The 20,974-nt window shown below is 43.4% G+C and overlaps 1 protein-coding gene across 1 annotated transcript in view; it reads right to left on the reverse strand.

Annotated features, from left to right (window-relative positions):
* Positions 1-20,974, reverse strand: part of LOC139750044 (uncharacterized) — a 400,638-nt gene that overhangs the window by 53,056 nt on the left and 326,608 nt on the right. The window contains exons 6-9 of the mRNA XM_071664382.1: positions 18,200-18,333; positions 10,631-10,838; positions 9,626-9,776; positions 7,307-7,413 (exon numbers count right to left, since the gene is read on the reverse strand). Coding sequence (XP_071520483.1) covers positions 7,307-7,413; positions 9,626-9,776; positions 10,631-10,838; positions 18,200-18,333 — 600 coding nt within the window. The remainder of the gene's footprint in view (positions 1-7,306; positions 7,414-9,625; positions 9,777-10,630; positions 10,839-18,199; positions 18,334-20,974) is intronic.

Genomic DNA, 20,974 nt, shown 5'->3' on the forward strand with positions numbered 1-20,974 from the left:
AACGAGGGTGACTTCTACCTCGCATCGTAACCACATACAGGCCTCTCTCTCTCTCTCTCTCTCTCTCTCTCTCTCTCTCTCTCTCTCTCTCTCTCTCTCTCTCTCTATATATATATATATATATATATATATATATATATATATATATATATATATATACATAACCTGACTCCTCCCACAAGTGATTGCACTGCTAGAGAGAGAGAGAAAAGGTCACATTCGGCTTGGCTCTATCATCGCCAGTGGACGGAAAGGAGTACATTTTCATCGAGGAATTTCTCGGTCCATCATTTCCCTACTCCTGGCAGTAGCGCCTCCTTGAGTCTGCAGGGGGCCCAATCAATGGAATCCTTGTGTTGTATAATGAATCATAAAGGTAAAGGGAGCATAACTGAGTCTTCCAACTCCTACAACACAACCACAACAACCCCATCGCCTCCACTGTACAGTCGTAGACTCTTAAACTTCCCCTCCCCTTCCCATTCCCCATCTCCCAACTAACCCTACTTACCTCCCCCTCTCCATTTATCCCCCAAACCTCCCCCATTCCTCCTCCCTACCCCATCCCCCCACCAAACACATGCACTACATCACCCTTCCTTCAAATGGAAACCCTGTCAGATTCCAGTAGGTGAGACTCGTTCAATTTTGCCTCAGTCAAACTTCGCAAACGACACGATGCTTAACCTGAGGCGAGGGCTGGACGGAGGAGGAGCGGACGGGGAAGCCCTTATTAGCGGCCAGGCAATTATTCTTACGACGAGGAGAGAGAGAGAGAGAGAGAGAGAGAGAGAGAGAGAGAGAGAGAGAGAGAGAGAGAGAGAGAGAGAGGGGTACGGCATTCTGAGCAGGTCAGCGTCACAAGGTGACTGGGGACGATACACTGAGTACGCTGGTGAGGAGGACGTATACTGCGCAGGTCAGTATACGTAGAGGCCAGCAGACGCAGCATGATGAGCAGGTCAGTGTAGAGGCCAGCAGACGCAGTATACTGAGCAGGTCAGTGTAAAGGCCATTGAGGGGCAGTATACTGAGCGAACCAGTTCAGAGGCCATCAGGAGTACCAGTATACTGAGCACGTCAGTGTACAGAGAGCGGGAGGAATTGTATCCTGAACACACCAGTGAACAGGCCAATAGAAACAGTATAACATTTACCGTCAGCATCATTACAGTGCTAATCCATATAATTTGTAATCATCGTTCATCCCAGAATAATAGATCACCATTTTCTTTCGAATTGATGTACAGCTTAATCCCCCATCAATTAGTAATACCAGAGCACTAATCTTATCCTATGGCTAATTACCGCTAATTACCACTGTATCATCTACTAGCCAGTGCCTCCCCCGCCCCCATGGCATTAATCATTTATATAGAGCGACCTGCATTACTCATTAACCTTAAGAGTACCTGATATCATTTCTTCTGCATCCACAGTATCATATGAGATCCAACCCATTAAACTCCCTGTTATGACCTCGTATCTTATACTCTGTTATGACAGAGAGAAGCCGAAGCTTTTCTTCATCAGTTACCCTTGCAATCGTAAACATTTGGGCAATGATTTATGCAATGTCTTCAGCCCCTCTTGGTAACACTGTCCACCAGTCTCTCGCCTCCTAATCCATTTGGCAACACTTGAGGATCTTGTCTTCATGCATCGGTTACCAGATTATTTTTCCTCCTTGTCTTGTCTTCTTTGTCGCTCTTGCAACGCTAGATACTTGTCTTCACACGCCAGCGAGCAACATATAACCCTTGCCCTTCTTACCCCAGCGAACAACAACCCTTACAACTTATCTCCAACACAACAACTTAACAACACTCGACCTCTGTCCTCACATAATGAACTCTCGTCTTCACACTCCGCTCCACAACACTCATGTCTCCCTAGATACTTAACACTTAATGTCTCACCATCACATACCACTCTCCTACACATGACTCACGTCCTGATGCAGTATCTCACCACCACATACCAATCTCCAACACGTGACTTACGTCTTGACATCACACAACAATCTCCAACACATATCCGGACACTACATTTCGCCATCACATATCAATCTCCAACATGTAATTCGCGTCTTGAAGCTACACCTCTTCATCACATACCGATCTCCAACACATAACTCACGTCCTGACGCAACACCTCACCATCACATACCAATCTCCAACACATAACTCACGTCATGCCTCCGCGACATCCCGCCATCTCATAAAATTTTTCCCTACGACACATTAGCTCACGTCCTAACACCCTGCAACTGGGATTCAACACTACATACCAACTTGATCCCACCCACCAACCGTGGCATCCCCCTCCTCTTTTGTCCTCACATTCCACCTGGTCCTAAATCAAACCCTTTTATTCCTTCACGCCCTGGCTGGCATCAGTAACCCCTCGTCTCCACACGTCAGCTGGAGGAAGCAGACTGGGCGACGCGTTCTCGCGGCAGTGGGCCGACCATCACGTCCAGATGATGATCTCCAGACGGATCCCGAACGTCGACATGCGTCCTCGTAGATAATACCTCCTCCTACTCCTCCTCCTCCGCCGCCTCCTCCTCCCAGCCTTGAGGTGCTGTACTGCCCAGCTGTCCAGGGTTACTGGGGGTTCTATATGCTAACACCTTCGGTGCACTGGTGCTCTGGGTTGGAAGGCACTCAGCACACTCTTGAGCATGTATAATGATCTTTTAAGTCTTCAATGCATGTATGACTATCTTCAAGCTTCAGTGCATGTATAATTATCTTCAAGCTTCAGTGAATGTATACTTCTCTTCAAGCTTCAGCGCATGTATAATGATCTTCAAGTCTTCAGTGCATGTATTATCTTCAAGCTTCAGTGAATGTATAATTTTCTTCAAGTCTTCAGTGCATGTATAATTATCTTCAAGTCTTCAGTGCATGTATAATTATCTTCAAGTCTTCAGTGCATGTATAATCATCTTCAAGCTTCAGTGAATATATACTTCTCTTCAAGCTTCAGTGCATGTATGATTTTCTTCAAGCTTTCTGTGCACGTAAAAATCATCTTCAAGCTTCAGAGCTCGTATAATACTTGATCTGGAAGCTTAGACATTTTATCTTGAAAAGGGGATCTGTCTTTATGAAGAAGTGACTTTAGTAAGAAAAAGAAACAGAGAGGGAGAAGAAAAAAAAAGAAGATTAAGGCGGGCACGAATCCTCCACCACAACTAGAAGTCCAGGGTTCGATCCCAGAATAACACTGAGAATACTTCTCTTTTGGCTTGTTTGATCAGTTCTTTGAATACATAATCATTACCCATATTTTTGTGTATTTAAGTTAGGTCTTAGTAATTTTCTTGTTCGATAACATAATACATTTTCCTGATTGATAACTTTGGTATTATCAATACATTTTCTTACTATTTACTTAAGCGATAAGTCATCACTTCACGAATAAGGGAACTGAACATTATCAAAAAAAATAAAATATACATAACCTAGCAAGCAAATACATCCCAGCAGATAGCAAGATAATGTCCCACTACACTCGTCACTCACCTACGATTGAGAAACACAATAAACAACTGATAGAAATATGGGGTAGACCAGAAACACACTCACTGTTGATGTTAATAAACACAGGGAACACACAGACACTGACAGCAGACTCGTTTGACAGATATGGATTGGAATCTTAGATAAGCAAGCAAGCAATTCTTCCAAGCGGAGTTACTTATCTTACCTCGGCAACTTCAAGCAAATGCCTGAAGGCACTTGCCTGGGACAGACGCCCGTCCTCAGCACCACGTCCAGAATTAGGATGCTTATCATCAAGTAGATAAACAAGGGTACCAGGTCGTCTACTACTACTACTTCTACTACTACTACTACTACTACTACTACATCCCCCACATAATACTGCCACCCTGCATGGAGGGGACGGGGGGGGGGGGGGGCTGCTGGTGAACACATTTATTCATAATAAATTTCTCTCTCTCTCTCTCTCTCAAAAAAAAAAAAAAAATAAGGTGCACTCGTGCACTTGATCCATCTCCTAGGAGCAGGTGGCAGAGAAGTTGACAATAGATGGCTGGAAGATCAGGTAGGTAGATAGACAGACAGATAGATGGAGAGATGGACAGAAACTATAGATTCATAGATAAAAAGACAAATAGATAGATAGATAGACAGATAGATAGACAGATAGACAGACAAATAGACAGATAGACAAACAGATAGATAGATAGATAGACAGACAGATAGGCAGATGATAATTGAGATGATTAGATAAAACGATAGAGAGACAGATAGACGGAGAGACAAGTAGAGAATAACCAACCCTCGTGAGTGACTGGAGGCTGCACATTACAATCCACCCAAGACATGGCTCCCTCATCTAGGCTATCGCAGCCTCATGTGGTGTAACACCAGACAGGTATCGTCTACAAGAACGATACACCCCTTACACCCACAGACCACTGGAGACACTATATGAGAGACAATGAGATAAAGAAGAAAAAAAAAACATGAGAAAATCCTAAACATCTCAACCCTGTCTCAAAATTCCTTTGTGCTCTCTCTCTCTCTCTCTCTCTCTCTCTCTCTCTGCATGGAGGACGTCGAGTGCATATTCCATTTTCTGTCATTATACTGTAACATGCGTGCAAAGTCATTACTGTATACCCCAGCTCTGAATTCAAGCCAGATATGCTATTGTCCAGGGATGTAAAAATTGGAGGGGTGGGCCAGGGCAACGAGCAGATAACAATAGGTGATTGAGCAAAATTAATCTAAACGGACCATTGATAAATTCACTTTCACGGGCACTAATGTTGAATATGAATGCGACTCTGATAAATGGCCTTAACCAGTTTATTTAAATACGATCAAATATTTCCAGTAATTTATGTTTTTTTTTCTGTGTGATAAAAAGGTGAAGGCAACACAGTGTTACAGTATAATCACGAGTCTTTTTTTCTCTCTTTTTTTTGCAAGAAATCTACTGATAATAGTAATGATAATGATACTAATATCTGTGATATCTTTTGAGATATCTTTAAATACTTGGTTTAATCTTCTACAGGATAACGACCAATGATATGATATCTGTGATATCTGTTACTACCTGATATAATACAACTCAAGATACTGTACCATTAACATTAGCTATATCTTGAACTATAGATACTAGCTACATATACTAGTTATAGATACTAGCTATAAATACTAGTTAGACATTAGTTATAGATACTAGTTACAGATATTAGTTATAGATATTATAGATATTAGTTGAAGATACTAGCTATACATACTAGTTATAGATATCAGTTATAGATACTAGTCATAGATATTAATCACAGATATCAGTTGTAGATACTAGATATAGATATCAGTTATAGATATCAATTATAGATACTAGTCATAGATACTAGTTACAGGTATTAGTTATAGATGTCAGTTATAGACACTAGTTATAGACATCAGTTACATCCCTAAGTGTCCCACAGAGGCAGAGTTCCTGAGCCACGTCATCAGTACAGAGGCTGCTGGTGTAGAGTCGACGCTGGGCGTAAGCCGCCTCCCAGCACACGGGTAGCGTTGCTGACTACGGCATACTCCCTCATCAGCATCAATATAAACAGATCCCCTCCCCCACCCCTCTCCCCCGAGTACTGCCAATTAAGGAAATCGCTGGCGCCTGCGACTTGACTGGACGCACAACTTTTTAAACCATTCTCAATCCAACAGGTTTTTTTCTTCATTCTTTCTCGTCTTCTTCTTCTTCACCTCTCGTTTTCCTTTATCCTTCTATTAACTGTGTTACTAATTTGTTATCTACGTCCTTCACGTCATTATGTTGGTCCACCTCTGCCTTCTCCTTCTCCTCTCTTCTTCTTCTTCTCCTTCTTCTTCTTCTTCTTTTCCTCCGCAGTCGCTCAGTCCTCCTCTTCTGTGGCTCAAAATGGCTGTGGCTCCCATTTCTAATAACCGACTCGCGGGCCTGGCCCAGCCTGGCTGGCTGCTCGCTACGCTACTATATTTGGCGGGACGTGGCAAAAACGAAGGTCTCACCTCCATTATCACGATAAAGTCAGAGGTGAAAAATGATGGCTTGGATTAACACAGTAATGGCTTGGATTAACAGATGATGGCTCGTGGTGATGTATCATGGTCTGTATTATGGCTATGATTAACAAATGATGGCTTGTGGTAATGAATCATTGCTTGTATTATGGCTATGATTAAAAAAATGATGGCTCGTAGTAATTAATCATTGCTTGTATTATGGCTATGATTAAAAAAATGATGGCTCGTAGTAATTAATCATGGCTTGTATTATGGCTATGATTAAAAAAATGATGGCTTGTAGTAATTAATCATGGCTTGTATTATGGCTTGGATTAACGAAATGATGGACTGGGTTCAGTGAATCATGGTTTGATTTAACACACGATACCTATGGGTTAAAAACCATCACGACTTAGACTAACAAAAGGATGGCCTGGGTTAATACCAGTTATGGTTTAGGTTAAGAAATTACGATTCATGTTAACACGTTATGAACTGTGTCCATTAATTCCACAATATGGTTGTTTGGGTACAGTTCTTCATCTGTTTACTGTAAGGCATGATATACACTGAGGAACACTGAAACATTTTGGAAAAAAACATAAAATATTCACTGAATATCCAGGAACTAAATCTAAACGGAAATGTTTGATATTTGACGCAAATTATGTCACTATTCTCCATCCTCTTCGGATCATCGCAACTGCTTCAACGACCTGGGCGAAAGTCATAGTTAAAAGAAATCATGATTGGGCCCTTATGTTTTTTACGAGAAATATTTGGCTGTGATACGCGAACGGACGGACTAAGAAAGTTTTAGCAGACTGTTGTGTCGTATTTGACCCGTACCTGACCTGAAAGAATGACCTGTGAATGACCTGCATGAAGAATCCATGTTCCAATGGCCTAGAAAGAGACAGACCTTCGTTTAACGTGTGTTTAAGAACGCTGGGAAGATGATGGCGTCCATGCCACCTGACCTTCTGCAGTGAATGCTCAATGAGCTCCGGGGATGACCCGGTCCTGACCTGCAAAGATGACTTGGCGAGTCAGGCAGGAGTCATGTTGAGGAGTGAGAGGGGAAAAAAAACTTCCAACTCAATTAGTGTCTCGACTCTCCACGCCTAACTTCGAAAGACCTAACTGAGGGATGCTGTACACGAAGACGATTCTTAAGACCTACCTGACGGTGTTGTAAACGAAGACGATTCTTAAGACCCACTACCTGCCGAAGACAGGAGGGAGAGGAGCCTGGGACTTACCTGTACGGAGAACCTGGCGGTGCAGGAGGCGGGGAAGATGGTGTAGACACCGCTGGTCGTCTCTCCTGCCGCGGCTACGGCAGCGCAGTCCCGAGGCTGGTCGCCTTCTGCAGGATACAATCAAGACCATGATTTTAGAAGGTGTCTCTGTCTCCTAATTTCTGCATCTACAACTTCCCTGCGATTACTTGCCTATCTGGTAGTCATATTCTAAGAAATATCAAGCGATACAACTTTTTATTGAAATCATATAACCATTTATATATTTTCTTAAAGATAAAATCACTATATATATATATATATATATATATATATATATATATATATATATATATATATATATATATATACATATATATATATATACATATATATATATATATATATATATATATATATATATATATATATATATATATATATATATACATATATATATATATATATATATATATATATATATATATATATATATATATATATATATATATATATATATATTCTGTTCGATCTTGGTTTCATTAATAGACAATTTCTGTATTTGTGTGTTTGTCTCTCTCTGTCTCGTAACGTCAACTTTTTATTGTTAGATGAATGATTACCTTAATGCTCTCATTTATCTCAAAACCATTATCATTGTGACATTCCTACATTATGTTAACATGAGTATAAGGATGTAGTTACAACTAATAGATAAGTTCATCCGTGTATTACATATTCATTTCAAACTGCAGTATTTTTCAAACAGTACTTGCCTATTTTTCCTTTTCACCATCCAATCTCTTATCATAGACCGAAATTTTACGTAACCTCACCGCCACTTGATATCCTTTTCCCATCATATTCTAGTTCATTGGCTGTCATTTAACCCTCAGCCTGAAGGGAGAGAGGATAGGACAAAAGATCCTCACATCTCATCAACAATTGAAACCATCTACATTTTCTAGTCCATTATGTATCTAGTGGTAATCCGTGGTACGTGGCTATCTTCGTCTCTGTAACCCCACGAACGTGGCTTCGATCCCCAGGCTCAGGGAGGGTGGGTGAGGACTCCAACCACAGTCGTATACATTAAGTTATGGAATCGTAGGACGCAAAACACCAGGATCCAATCATAACGCCCTCCTCTTGATTAAACTCATCTTGTCTTCGCTTGGGATGATATATATATATATATATATATATATATATATATATATATATATATATATATATATATATATAAGAGAGACCGAGGTGCCTCAAAGCTGTGAAGATTTCATTTGCAAGTCAGAATTCCGAGTTGTTGGTGGTGTCTCCATTGAGTAAAGTGGCTCAAACGTCGATCCTGAGACCCCGAGTGAGCCATCGCTCTACTCCCACTGCATGCACATGCCAGGGAGTCGAACCCACGAACTCGCGATTCGTGTTCATGCATACTGCAGAGACGCTAATTCACTCACAGCAAGAGTGCAGTGCCGCTCGTGGTGAATTCTCTCTCTCTCTCTCTCTCTCTCTCTCTCTCTCTCTCTCTCTCTCTCTCTCTCTCTCTCTCTCTCCAGAGTCATTTCTCTACGTCTGGCTCGACCGATTCTTTCCTCTCATCTAAGCATTTAACAAGGCCGACTTGTAGAGAGAGAGAGAGAGAGAGAGAGAGAGAGAGAGAGAGAGAGAGAGAGAGAGAGAGAGAGAGAGAGAACGCACAAATGGTGTATCTATTACCAGACATCTTCAATTTTTCACTCGGGTGAGCCTGACGGAGTGTGTGAGGCCTCAGGTAGCGACGCTGCTCACATCCTGAACACGTGTGTGTGTGTGTGTGTGTGTGTGTGTGTGTGTGTGTGTGAGGTTCGTAAGAAAATCTTGAGTGTCGAATCCTTTCTTTGTAACCAAAGGACTTACAAATTCCTCAACAGGATATATATATATATATATATATATATATATATATATATATATATATATATATATATATATATATATATATATATATATATATATATATATACATATATGTATATATATATATACAATGACTTGGCCTGGAGATTACATGCGACAATGTTTCTCCTCTCGAGAAGGGAACTCGTTCATATTTCAAGATCTTCCTCGAACTTGCGTCCTGGATTGTAAAGAAGGAGAAAAAAAATAACAGGCAGGAGGCAAACGACTTCCTTGCATCAGCCATGAGGATCCGTTGTCCTCTTGTGCCGTGTTCGACCCGGTGACAAGAACGGTGTTTAAAGTTGACGTCGTGGCCTCCCTTCCCCACCTACGTACATGCCTGACTCCTGCAGCAAGACGGCAACGAGCCTAGAGGACCACAGAAACCCTCCTCACCTCCTTCCTCCTCAGCCATCTGCCTGGCGATCTCTGAGGCGAGGCGGGTGACCATGCCCAAGTTGAGGGTCTGGACCTCAGTGACGGGCCGGCCACTCTCCCTGATCAGCCAGGTCCTCACACGCTCGCTGGACGATCCGGTGTTGGGCACCTGCGGAAGAAGAGAGGGAAAACGTTTTTGTGTAAACGGGAAGTTTAGGTAGGGGGAGGAGTGGAAGAGGGAAGGTCTGTAGGGGTGGAATGGGTGGGTAAGGGGGTAGAGAAGAGAAGGGTGTGGTACGGAAAGGATAGAAGGGTTGTGGGAAGGAGTTAGAGATTGTACTGACGATTAAGGGAACGACTTGGGTCATAAATGGGAAATGTTTTAGGGTCTTTGTGTTCCACAAGGGTCGTAGGTGAGCACTTGAGTGTACAGGTGGGCACACCCCTTGGGCTGGTAGGTGGGAATGTACTTGGGCCGGTGGGTGGGTACAGCATCTCTCTCTCTCTCTCTCTCTCTCTCTCTCTCTCTGGGCTGGTGGATGGTTACAGCTCTAGGATGTGTGGGACTTCCCAGCAGAAGTGGGTTGGAGGGAGGAAGGGGTGGGAGGGGATGGGAGGGGGAGGTGAGGAGCTCATGGTCCGGTAATGGTGGGGAGGGAGGGGTGGAGAAGGGAGACGGGTGGGGGGGAACTGAACTATTTTCGCTAAAGGGGAAATGAATACCTGTGTTTAGATAAACCCTTGAAGACTTAAGTTCGGACCAGACCTCAGGGCAATGGTAGATTCCTCTCTCTCTCTCTCTCTCTCTCTCTCTCTCTCTCTCTCTCTCTCTCTCTCTCTCTCTCTCTCTCTCAGTAATGACCGCAGTGGTGGTGAGGCCTGACACGTAACATCACAGTAAAAACAAGACACGATCACCCTGAGCGCTGCCGCCGCCCGTCGATATCGTGGTGGTGGTCGTGGTTAGCGACAGTCTTAGAGAAGCCCTTGTGAGGTTCTCCTCCTCCTCCTCCTCCTCCTCACCCACCTGGCTCTCCCCTCCCTCGTCGTTGTCCTCCTCCTCGGCCGGAAGTAGGCCAGCTCGTCCTGCGTCGTCCCTTCCTCTACGTTGGTCCTCTGGGGGCGTGAGCGTGCGGGCGTGGTGGCGTCGCCTCGGGGCTCCTGGAGGGCGGTGGCGCTACGCCTCGCCGAAGACTGCAGCGGACACGTCCTGTTTGTGAGTTTGTCTAGCCTGAAGGAGGCAAAACAGAAGGCCATTGGTAATGGTAGAAGATGGGGGGAGGGGGGGGGGGGTGTCCTCGATCCCCCACCTCTCTCTCTCTCTCTCTCTCTCTCTCTCTCTCTCTCTCTCTCTCTCTCTCTCTCTCTCTCTCTCTCTCTCTCTCCTTAGTGGACGCCAGTCATAAATTCATCGGGTGAATTCACATGTCTGGAAGGTATGCTGAGTGGATTTATATAATGGGGGATATGCCAGTGTGGAGTCTTAATATGACAGAGGGTATGCTTTGGTGGGGACTGATACGACGGTGAGTATGCTGAGGTGGGGACTAATATGACGGTGGGTATGCTGTAGTGGGAACTGATACGACAGAAGGTATGCTGTGGCTGGGACTGATATGATGAAGTGTATGCTGTAGTAGGAACTCATATGACCCAGGGTATGCTACAGTGGAGACTAATACATTCGGATCATGCACATACTACGTTCTATGGTATAACCAGATGATATGCTATGTAAAGTGATACGGCTGAAAGACTATGAAGAACAGTATAACACACAGGATGCTACACGAACCTTAAACGATTACTGGGTATGCTCAGTCGAGTGGTATAACAAAGTGGTTATACCACACCCAGAACATACTACCGGGGAATATGTGACACGACTATCGTTTAAACATATCTCAAAACATCTTTGTGTTGCTTGAGCTATGGGAAGGCTGGTATACTGGGTATAACCACCATTGAGGTTCCTGTAATCGGATTTATTTTGTGGATTAGCGTGAATGGTTGGGAGAGATTACTCGTCGGCGGATTTATGTGCAATCCTGAGGAAAGTGATGTATGTGTGGGGCTTAGAGGATGAGTTCGGATGAGAAAACTCACATCTAATGGAGAAAAAGGCGAATTTCAGGCTATTGAGAATTTTGGGGAATATATCTTTAATCTTATGGCTCTTCCTTTGAGGAACTTTTAGGAAAAATAGATTACTGCCCATATCTATCTCTCTATCCATCTATATACCTTCTGAACCGTTTCCCGCTTTCGAAAGATAGCGCCAGGAGCAGACGAAAAAAGGTCGCATCTAGCTCTCTTGTGTCATGCACAGAAACCACAGCTCCCTATCCACATCCAGGCCCCTCAGACCTTCTCATGGTTTACCCCGGAAGTTTCACATGTCCTAGTTCAGTCCACTGACAGCAAGTCGATTCCTTTATTCCATATCGTTCCAATTTATTCTATCCCGTGCAGACCTTTCACCATCCTGCATGTTCAGGCACCAATCACTCAAAACTTTTTCATTCCATCTTTCCATCTTTAATTTGGCCTACCCATTTTCCTTGTTCTCTCATTTCTGAAGCACATATATATGTCAACATCTCAGAACTCATTCTCTTCATATGTTCAAACCATTTCAGTACAACATCTTAAACTCTCTCAACCACACTCTTTCTAGTCCCACACTTTTCTCTTACCTTTTTACTACATAATCGATCAAACAACCTCACATGATTTATTGTCCTCAACCATTTAATTTCCAAAACATCCAACCTCCTCCGCACGGCTTTATCTCTGCCCCATACCATGCATCCTTCAGATATATTCATGTTTGCCTTACAAATAACAATCTTTCCACACATTCCTCAGTGCTCCCAGAACCTTAGCCAATTCATCTATCCTATGATTCACTTCAGCTTCCATGGTTCCATTCGTTACTAAGTCCACTTTCAGGTATCTAAAACAGTTCACATCCTCTAATTTTTCTCCATTCAACCTCACATCCCAGCCACACTGTCCCTCAAACCTGCTAAATCTAATAACCTTGCTTTTATTCATATTTACTCTCAACCTCCTCCTTTAACACATTCTTCCAAAAACAGTCACCAACATATGCAGTTTTTCATTCGAATCTGTCACCAGTGCTGTATCATCGGCAAACAACAACTGACTCACTTCCCAGGCCTTCTCATCCCCTAGAGATTGTATATTCGTCCCCTTACCCATCTTACACAACCCTGCCACAGACCAACTTTCACGAGGAAGCAGCCACTCTCTTCTCCTTTCTACTCGTACACTCTTGATAAAAACTTCTCAGCTGCTTCTAGCAGCTTTCTTCCCACACCGTTTATTCTTAAGACCTTCCACAAGGCATCTCTATCAACCCTATCATATGCTTTCTCCAAATCTATGAAAGCCACATACAAATCCAAGTTTCTGTAAGTATTTCGCTAACCCATTCTATAAAGCAAACAACTGATCCATACATCCTCTACCACTTCTGAAACCACACTGCTCCTCCCCAGTCTAACACTCTATACTTACCTTTACCTCTCAATACCCCCTCATACAACTTAACAGGTATACTCAACAAACTTATATCTCTGTAGTTTGAACAATCAACTCTATCATCCTTGCTTGTATACAATGGCACTGTACGTGAATGCATTCCGCCAATCCTCAGGCACCTCACCATGAGCCATATATACACTGAAAATACTAGCTAACCAATCAACAAACAACACAATCACTTCAACAGCAATACCATCAACTCCAGCTGCCTTGCCACATTTCATCTTATGTAAGACTTTCACCAGTAGTGAGGGAATATGACAGTGTTGCAATACGGTAATGTGGTAGTGAAGTAATGTTGTATTGAGAGAATTTAATGCTGAAGGAGTTTGGTAACATGGGAAATGTTACCACTCTCCAAGTCCTCATTTCGCATACTGCCCCGACCCGAGCACCCTACATCTGCTACCCTATCATCAAACACATTCAACAGTCCTTCGTAATACTCACTCCATCTCCTCACTTCATCACTACCTATCACCACTTCCCCTTTTACCCCTTTCACCGATATTCCTATTATTCCCTTTTTCTGCACATTATCAACCTCCTCCCAAAACATTTATTCACCCTAGAGTTTACTGATATTCGCTCATCCCAACTGTTTTGGCCTCTTTTTCAACCCCTGCACCTTCCTCCTGACCTCCTGTCGCATTCTCTTATATATCCCCAATCATTTGCACTCCTTTCGTGTAAGCACTGCTCAAACGCCTCTCTATTCTCTTTCACTAACAACCTTACTTCTTCATCCCACCACTCACTATCCCTTCCAATCTGTCAAACTCCCACCTTTCGCATGGCACATACATCTCACGCCCATGACCAGCACTAGTCTTTCTTTTACACGCCTATCAATCAATAAATACAAATAATTAGGTTATCTCATAATGCCCGCTGACCATATTTCACACACACACACACACACACACACACACACACACACACACACACACACACACAGAAACATTAAAAAATAAGACATATAGGTAGACAATCATACAGACCGACACAGACGAGGGAACACAGAGAACCCAATTCATACAAACAAACAAAACGAATAAACAGAGATAAACAAAGAGTCAGAGACAAAGAAAACATTTCACACAAACACACACACACATACACACACACACACACACACACACACACACACACACACACACTACGCCGCCCCGATCCTTGCTACCACGCTGAGCAATAATAAAATTCTGTGTTGTGTGATCAGATATGATTTATGGCATCGACACCAGTAAACTAGTTTGGATTTATTGTGAGTATTATGGTGTGAATAGCGGTCGTCAGACGGGGTTGGCGCCGGCTGTAAATCACATGCGGCGCTGAACATCACCAGCGCTCCACATCACCAGCGCTTCACATCACCAGCGCTCCACATCAAAAGACTTCGCTCGCTGGCTTGGTAATGACTCAAATCTTCTATGAATTCACACACGCACACACACACACACACACACACACACATACACACACACACACACAGACAAACACAAACAGAAAAATGAAAGCTAAAAATGAATGAATGATACACGACTATGCTCACGATTTTTCACGATTTTTGGAGCGCAAGAAGTTTGGGTGTCGAGGAGACGTGGCGAATTCTTTTTCCAATTTGATTAGTAAATAAGATAAAGAACTGCTTGCTTCGCAGGTCGCCCGGGGTTATGTAACTGTTCACAGGGATGATATTTCTGTCATGCCTTGAAGACTGTAGTTAGGTATACTATGTAGGAACTGTTTGATCGATGGAGTGATAAATATTTTTTTTTCCATACTATTCGCCATTTCCCGCGTTAGCGAGGTAGCGTCAAGAACAGAGGACTGAGCCTTTCAGGGAATAGCCTCACTTGGCCTCCTTCTCTGTTTCTTCTTTTGGAAAATTAAAAACGTGAGGGAAGGATTTCCAGCCCCCCGCTCCCTCCCCTTTTAGTCGCCTTCTACGACACGCGGGGAATACGAGGGAAGTATACATATATATGTGTATATGTGTGTGTGTGTGTGTGTGTGTGTGTGTGTGTTACTGCCTATTTGCTATGACCATTACCTACTTGTGTGTACGTAAAGGGAGCTTTATAATGCAATATTTTCCCCCATGGTCTCCACATTCTCTCGGCGTAACCTGTCGCGCGAGACCACGCCGTCCCTCATGCTGGGGGAGTCGCTTCCTGGGGCACGTCGTCAGTACACTCTCTTCCTCCCCTAACTTGCGCTTGTGCCCTCTGGCTCTGGTCGCTCCTCGCGCATCAATGAACTGTTCTGTGTTCACGTCGTCAAACGTGTATGTGTGTGTGTATGTGTGTGTGTGTGTGTGTGCGTTCATCATACCCTAAATAACCTGTAGTGCAAGTCATATTATCCCCCGGGGTCGAACCTAACTCCTAAAATAGAAAGCCGGATTCGAACCTTTTTTTTTTCTTTCGTATGTCTTAAGGTTCTATTATTTCAATATCGCCAGGCTCCAGTTTAGCTGCGTAATCTCACCGCGCCCTTGGGGCATCGAAGGAGGAGCTCGCTTCTCTAAATAGTTGGTTCGTAGAGGCTAAGGTTCAGCCCTCACGAAGCAGAGGGAGAGATGATATACAAGCATTACTGTTTGCTTTCCTTGTCTGATACAGCGTTTGGCCATGTTCATCAAAAACATCAACAATATCATTCTTGATAACTAGATTGCTATTTTCTTTTTTTCTATCTCTCTTTCTCTCTCTTTTTTTTCTTAACATAACTTGATTAATGGCTGGTAAGCTGATTCTCAAAGCTAAAGTAATCAACACGAAAACGAGTCAATGGTAAACTGATTTCCTAAAGCTAAGTAAGTAAGGTAGACGAGAGTTAATACCACTTGTATACTGAATGATTGGGAAAGCTAAGTGAGCGAGAATCATACTATTGGTTCACTGATTCGGGAAGCTACATAAAGCTAAAAAAAAAAAAAGAATCAAATCAACTCAAAGAAAAAATTGATTCTGAAAGTTAGGTAGGTAAGTTAGATGATATAAAAGAGGAGAAAATAACTGAATTTCTTAATGAACTTGAGTATAGAGCAGAAGGTCGGAGCCAAGTTCTCCATGTCTCTCTATCTCTGCTGTTGACTGTGGTGGTGGTGGTGGTGGTGGTGGTGGTGGTGGTGGTGGTGGTGGAGGTGGAGGTGGTGGTGGTGGTGGTGATGGTGGTGGAGGTGATGGTGGTGAGACACGGGCAATATTTCCTCAGCCCGGAGAGTCGCGTTACCATTAATGTCGTGTAATAACTACAACACTGATATGTGCGCGTCTTCCCAAAAGCTGTAATTGTCTCGGTGGGTTGTGGGAGTATGTCATCGCTAAAGATATTGGCGGTGCCTCAAACGGCGGGAGGAGTGAGGGAAGGCGAGCACCACGGTAACTGTATCATCGTCTGGAGGAGGAGGAGGAGGAGGGCGAACAGTGGTGGCTGGGGCCAGGGTTATTACTAGGGCCAGTAGCCCCTCATAGTAGCAGCAATTAAAATCAAATCAACGCGATAGTGTGGCACTTGAGAACGACGACGTTACGACCCAAGCTTGAGCACGATGGTGTGGCCCTTGAGCACGACGGTACGACCCTTGAGCACGACGCGACGGTACAACTCGTAAGCACGATAGTGTGGCACTTGAGAATGACTTTACGTTCCTTGAGCAAGATGGTGTGGCCCTTGAGCACGATAGTACGACCCTTGAGCACGACCCTTAAGCATGTGAGGGGTGTGTAAAGAAGGCATACAGAAGGATGAATGCAGTGTCTTCATGAAGGATACTTGATGTGTGAAGGCAGCAGTTAGTGCATGAAGGAAAAGTATTGTAAATGAATGGAGCAAACAGTGTTTGAAGGAAGGATGCAGTGTGTGCATTGAAAGAATGTAGCGTCTGAAGGATGCTTGAGCGTATGAAGACAGCAAGGAGTACATGAAAGAAAAGTACAGTGAATGGATGAAGCAGATATCGTATTAAAAAGACAATAAGAATATTGGATAAGAAGGAAGCTTGTGTGCGTGAAGGAAGCAGAGAGTGTGTGAAGAAAAAAAAATGTGTATGAATGAGGGAGACACTAAATGAAGAAAGAATGCAGCATGTGAAGTAAGCTACAGATAATGAAGGAAATAGAATAAAGATAATATAAGCTAGAGACACGGTGAATGAAAGAACAGAGAATGTACGTTCTACGTGAAGGAAGGACACACAGAATGAAGGAAGTAGACATTGTATATATACAGAGATTCTCAAAACGCATGAAAACAGATGAGACAGTACGAAGCTACATGATAGAATCTTACACGAGGAAAAAAATTGATTACATGCACGCCAGCGTTTCTTAAGATCTCGTTTGTTAAGACTCTTTTCGCTTATCTGCTTGTCTGGGCTGCTTGAAAGCATGTATATATATATATATATATATATATATATATATATATATATATATATATATATATATATATATATATATATATACATATATATTTATTTATTCATTTATTCTTATGATAAATCGAACTGTCATTTTTGGAACTTGCATTATGGTGTTTGGCTTCCTTAAACTCGATGGGAAAAGCTCACAATTTGAACTTGAAATCTGGCATTGGAACTTAGATGTGGTGTCGAGGGTAATGACTAAAATCAAAACTTGACGTTGAAACTGAACTTAGACGCTGGAACTTATGTATGTATGTGATGCAGAACTGAAGTACAGGTATGGGAACTTTTGCAGTGTCGCATTTGAACGTAGGAAATGGAACTTCCTCACGTACCTGTGAACTCATGTCTTACGTTGTGCTGAAATTAGACCAAAGCCATGGAACTTACGTGGCACAACAACTGAGCGAAGGAATGGGAGCTTGTGTGTGTGTGTGTGTGTGTGTGTGTGTGTGTGTGTGTGTGTGTGTGTGTGTGTGTGTGTGTGGTGCTAATTACATAATAATGGAACTTATGTGGCTTTCTTTTTGAATGTAACCAATGGAAGTGAAGGTGACATTAAACTTGAACTGAACATTGGAACTTACGTGTTCAAGATCAGGACGCTGTCAAGTCCTGCGATGGCCATGCGACGGTCGAGGTCAGAGTGGGACTTCTTCAGTGCCTCCGTCGTGCGGTTCTCCAGCGTGGCCAGGTCCTCCTTGAACCGTCGCTCCGTTGCCTGAACAGGTGAAGGAGGAGGAGGAGGAGGAGAAGGAGATCATTATTATCATACAGTAAGATTGAGTTTTGTTTTAGTATAGTCCACGTTCTCTCTCTCTCTCTCTCTCTCTCTCTCTCTCTCTCTCTCTCTCTCTCTCTCTCTCTCACACAGACACACACTTCCTCTCCGCGTCACACAAGCCCAGTCTCATGGCAAAATCTCGTCGTGGGTATGTGTTCTCTCTCTCTCTCTCTCTCTCTCTCTCTCTCTCTCTCTCTCTCTCTCTCTCTCTCTCTCTCTCTCCCTCCCTCCCTGGAAGAGTGCAATAAGCAAGCTGACGACCCCATCAGTGCATCATATATCCCTAACGTCTCTCTTTAAGACATTTAATAAAAATATTTTTCTCCTACACTTTCCCTAAAGTATACCTCCCCCCCCCCAGCAAGGGAGGGTTTGGTACGGTGGTGTAGGAAGGTGGGGAGAGGAGAGGAGACATTCTCCCAGCCCAGAAGCCCCTTAGGGATACCCTGAACCTCCTCTCAGACCTGAGAATCCACCAAATAAAGAACAAGAAAAGAGTCCCTTGTTGAAGATGACTTTTCTGTTGCAAAACGAACCAGCCTTTTATTTTTTCTTTTTTTCTTTTTTTTTTTTGCAATCTGGACGAATGATCTAAATCAAGCTTCCTCATTTGCATACTTCACGACGCCTCAGAGCTTTTCTGTCAACTCGGGACACCATCAAGGGCCTCAGATTAGAACCAGTTTGCCAAGCTCCGTTATACAGACTGACTGTTTACATTTGGACTGGCGTGCGTGCACCGTCAGTTCCTGGATGTGTGTGTGTGTGTGTGTGTGTGTGTGTGTGTGTGGGGATTATACTCGCTACCAGACTTGAAGATTTTGCTTTAGGAGAGATGATTCTGCCCGTTATGGTTTATCTACGACGTCTGTGAATGCATACATATAAAAACACATACACCTCTACATAAACATACACCATGAGTCGGCACGGGCTAACCCTGGGTCGAATCCGTATGGGTTCGAATCCTGGACGAGGTAGTCGGCCAGCACACAACCCAGGTATTCATGCTCATGGTAGTGGTGGTTGACATTCCCTCTTTTATGGGTAATTACTTTGGTTTTTGCTCCAGAGAAGTGGCTGCTTGTGTGCCCCCCACCACCACTCGCTAGACTACATAATACTCAGCAAGCTGCTGCGTTACATGATTACTGTGTGGCCATCGGCAATTCAAGAGTGGGTCTTCTGATAACTTTCTTTCCCAACAAATCGAAGGTCTGGTACTCTTTACCCTTTCTTGTCTTTCCCAGTGATTATAATCTGGTACGTTTAAAAAGACAGAATTTTCACTTCCCTTAATATTCGTAAATACTTTCCCAGTGAATGTCGGTTTGCGGCAGGGGTGCGTGATATCTCCATGGTTGTTTAATTTGTATATGGATGGGGTTGTTAGGGAGGTGATTGCAAGAGTTTTGGAGAGAGGGGCAAGTATGCAGTCTGTTGTGGATGATAGGGCTTGGGAAAGGAGTCAGTTGTTGTTCGCTGATGATACAGCGCTGGCGGCTGATTCGGGTGAGAATGTGCAGAAGTTGGTGACTGAGTTTGGTAAAGTGTGTGAAAGAAGAAAGCTGAGAGTAAATGAGAATAAGAGCAAGGTTATTAGGTTCAGTAGGGTTGAGGGACAAGTTAATTAGGAGGTAAGATTGAATGAAGAAAACATGGAGGAAGTGAAGTGTTTTAGATATCTGGGAGTGGATTTAGCAGCGGGTAGAACCATGGAAGCGGAAGCGAGTAGCACGGTGGGGGAGGAGGCGAAGGTTCTGGGATCGTTGAAGAATGTGTGGAAGGCGAGAACGTTATCTCGGAGAGCAAAAATGGGTATGTTTGAAGGAACAGTGGTTCCAACAATGTTGTATGGTTGCGAGGCATGGGCTATAGATAAGGTTGTGCGCAGGAGGGTGGTTGTGTTGGAAATGAAATGTTTAAGGACAATTTGTGGTGTGAGATGTTTTGATCGAGTAAGTAATGAAAGGGTGAGAGAGATGTGTGGTAATAAAAAGTGTGTGGTTAAGAGAGCATAAGACGGTGTACTGAAATGGTTTGGTCACATGGAGAGAATTAGCGTGGAAAGATTGACAGAGGATATATACGTCAGAGGTGGAGGGAACGAGAAGTGGAAGACCTAATTGGAGGTGGAAGGAAGGCGTGAAAAAGATTTTGAACGATCGGGGCCTGAACATACAGGAGGGTGAAAGGCGTGCAAGGAATAGAGTGAATTGGAACGATGTGGTATACCGGGGTGGACGTGCTATTAATGCGTCTGGGGTAAACCATGGAAAGTTTTTTGGGGCCTGGACGTGGAAAGGGAGCTGTGGTTTCGGTGCATTACACATGACAGCTAGAGACTTAGTGTGAACGAATGTGGCCTTTGTTGTCTTTTCCTAGCGCTATCTCGCGCGGGGGGGAGGGGGGGTGCCATTTCATGAGTGGTGGGGTGGCGACGAGTATGGATGAAGGCAGCAAGTATGAATATGTACCTGTGTCTATACGTTTGCGTATGTATATGTATGTATACGTTGAAATGTATAGGTATGTATATGTTCGTGTGTGGGCGTTTATATATATGCACGTGTATGTG

Source organism: Panulirus ornatus, chromosome 9 (assembly GCF_036320965.1).
Source record: "Panulirus ornatus isolate Po-2019 chromosome 9, ASM3632096v1, whole genome shotgun sequence".
Classification (NCBI taxonomy): Eukaryota; Metazoa; Arthropoda; class Malacostraca; order Decapoda; family Palinuridae; genus Panulirus; species Panulirus ornatus.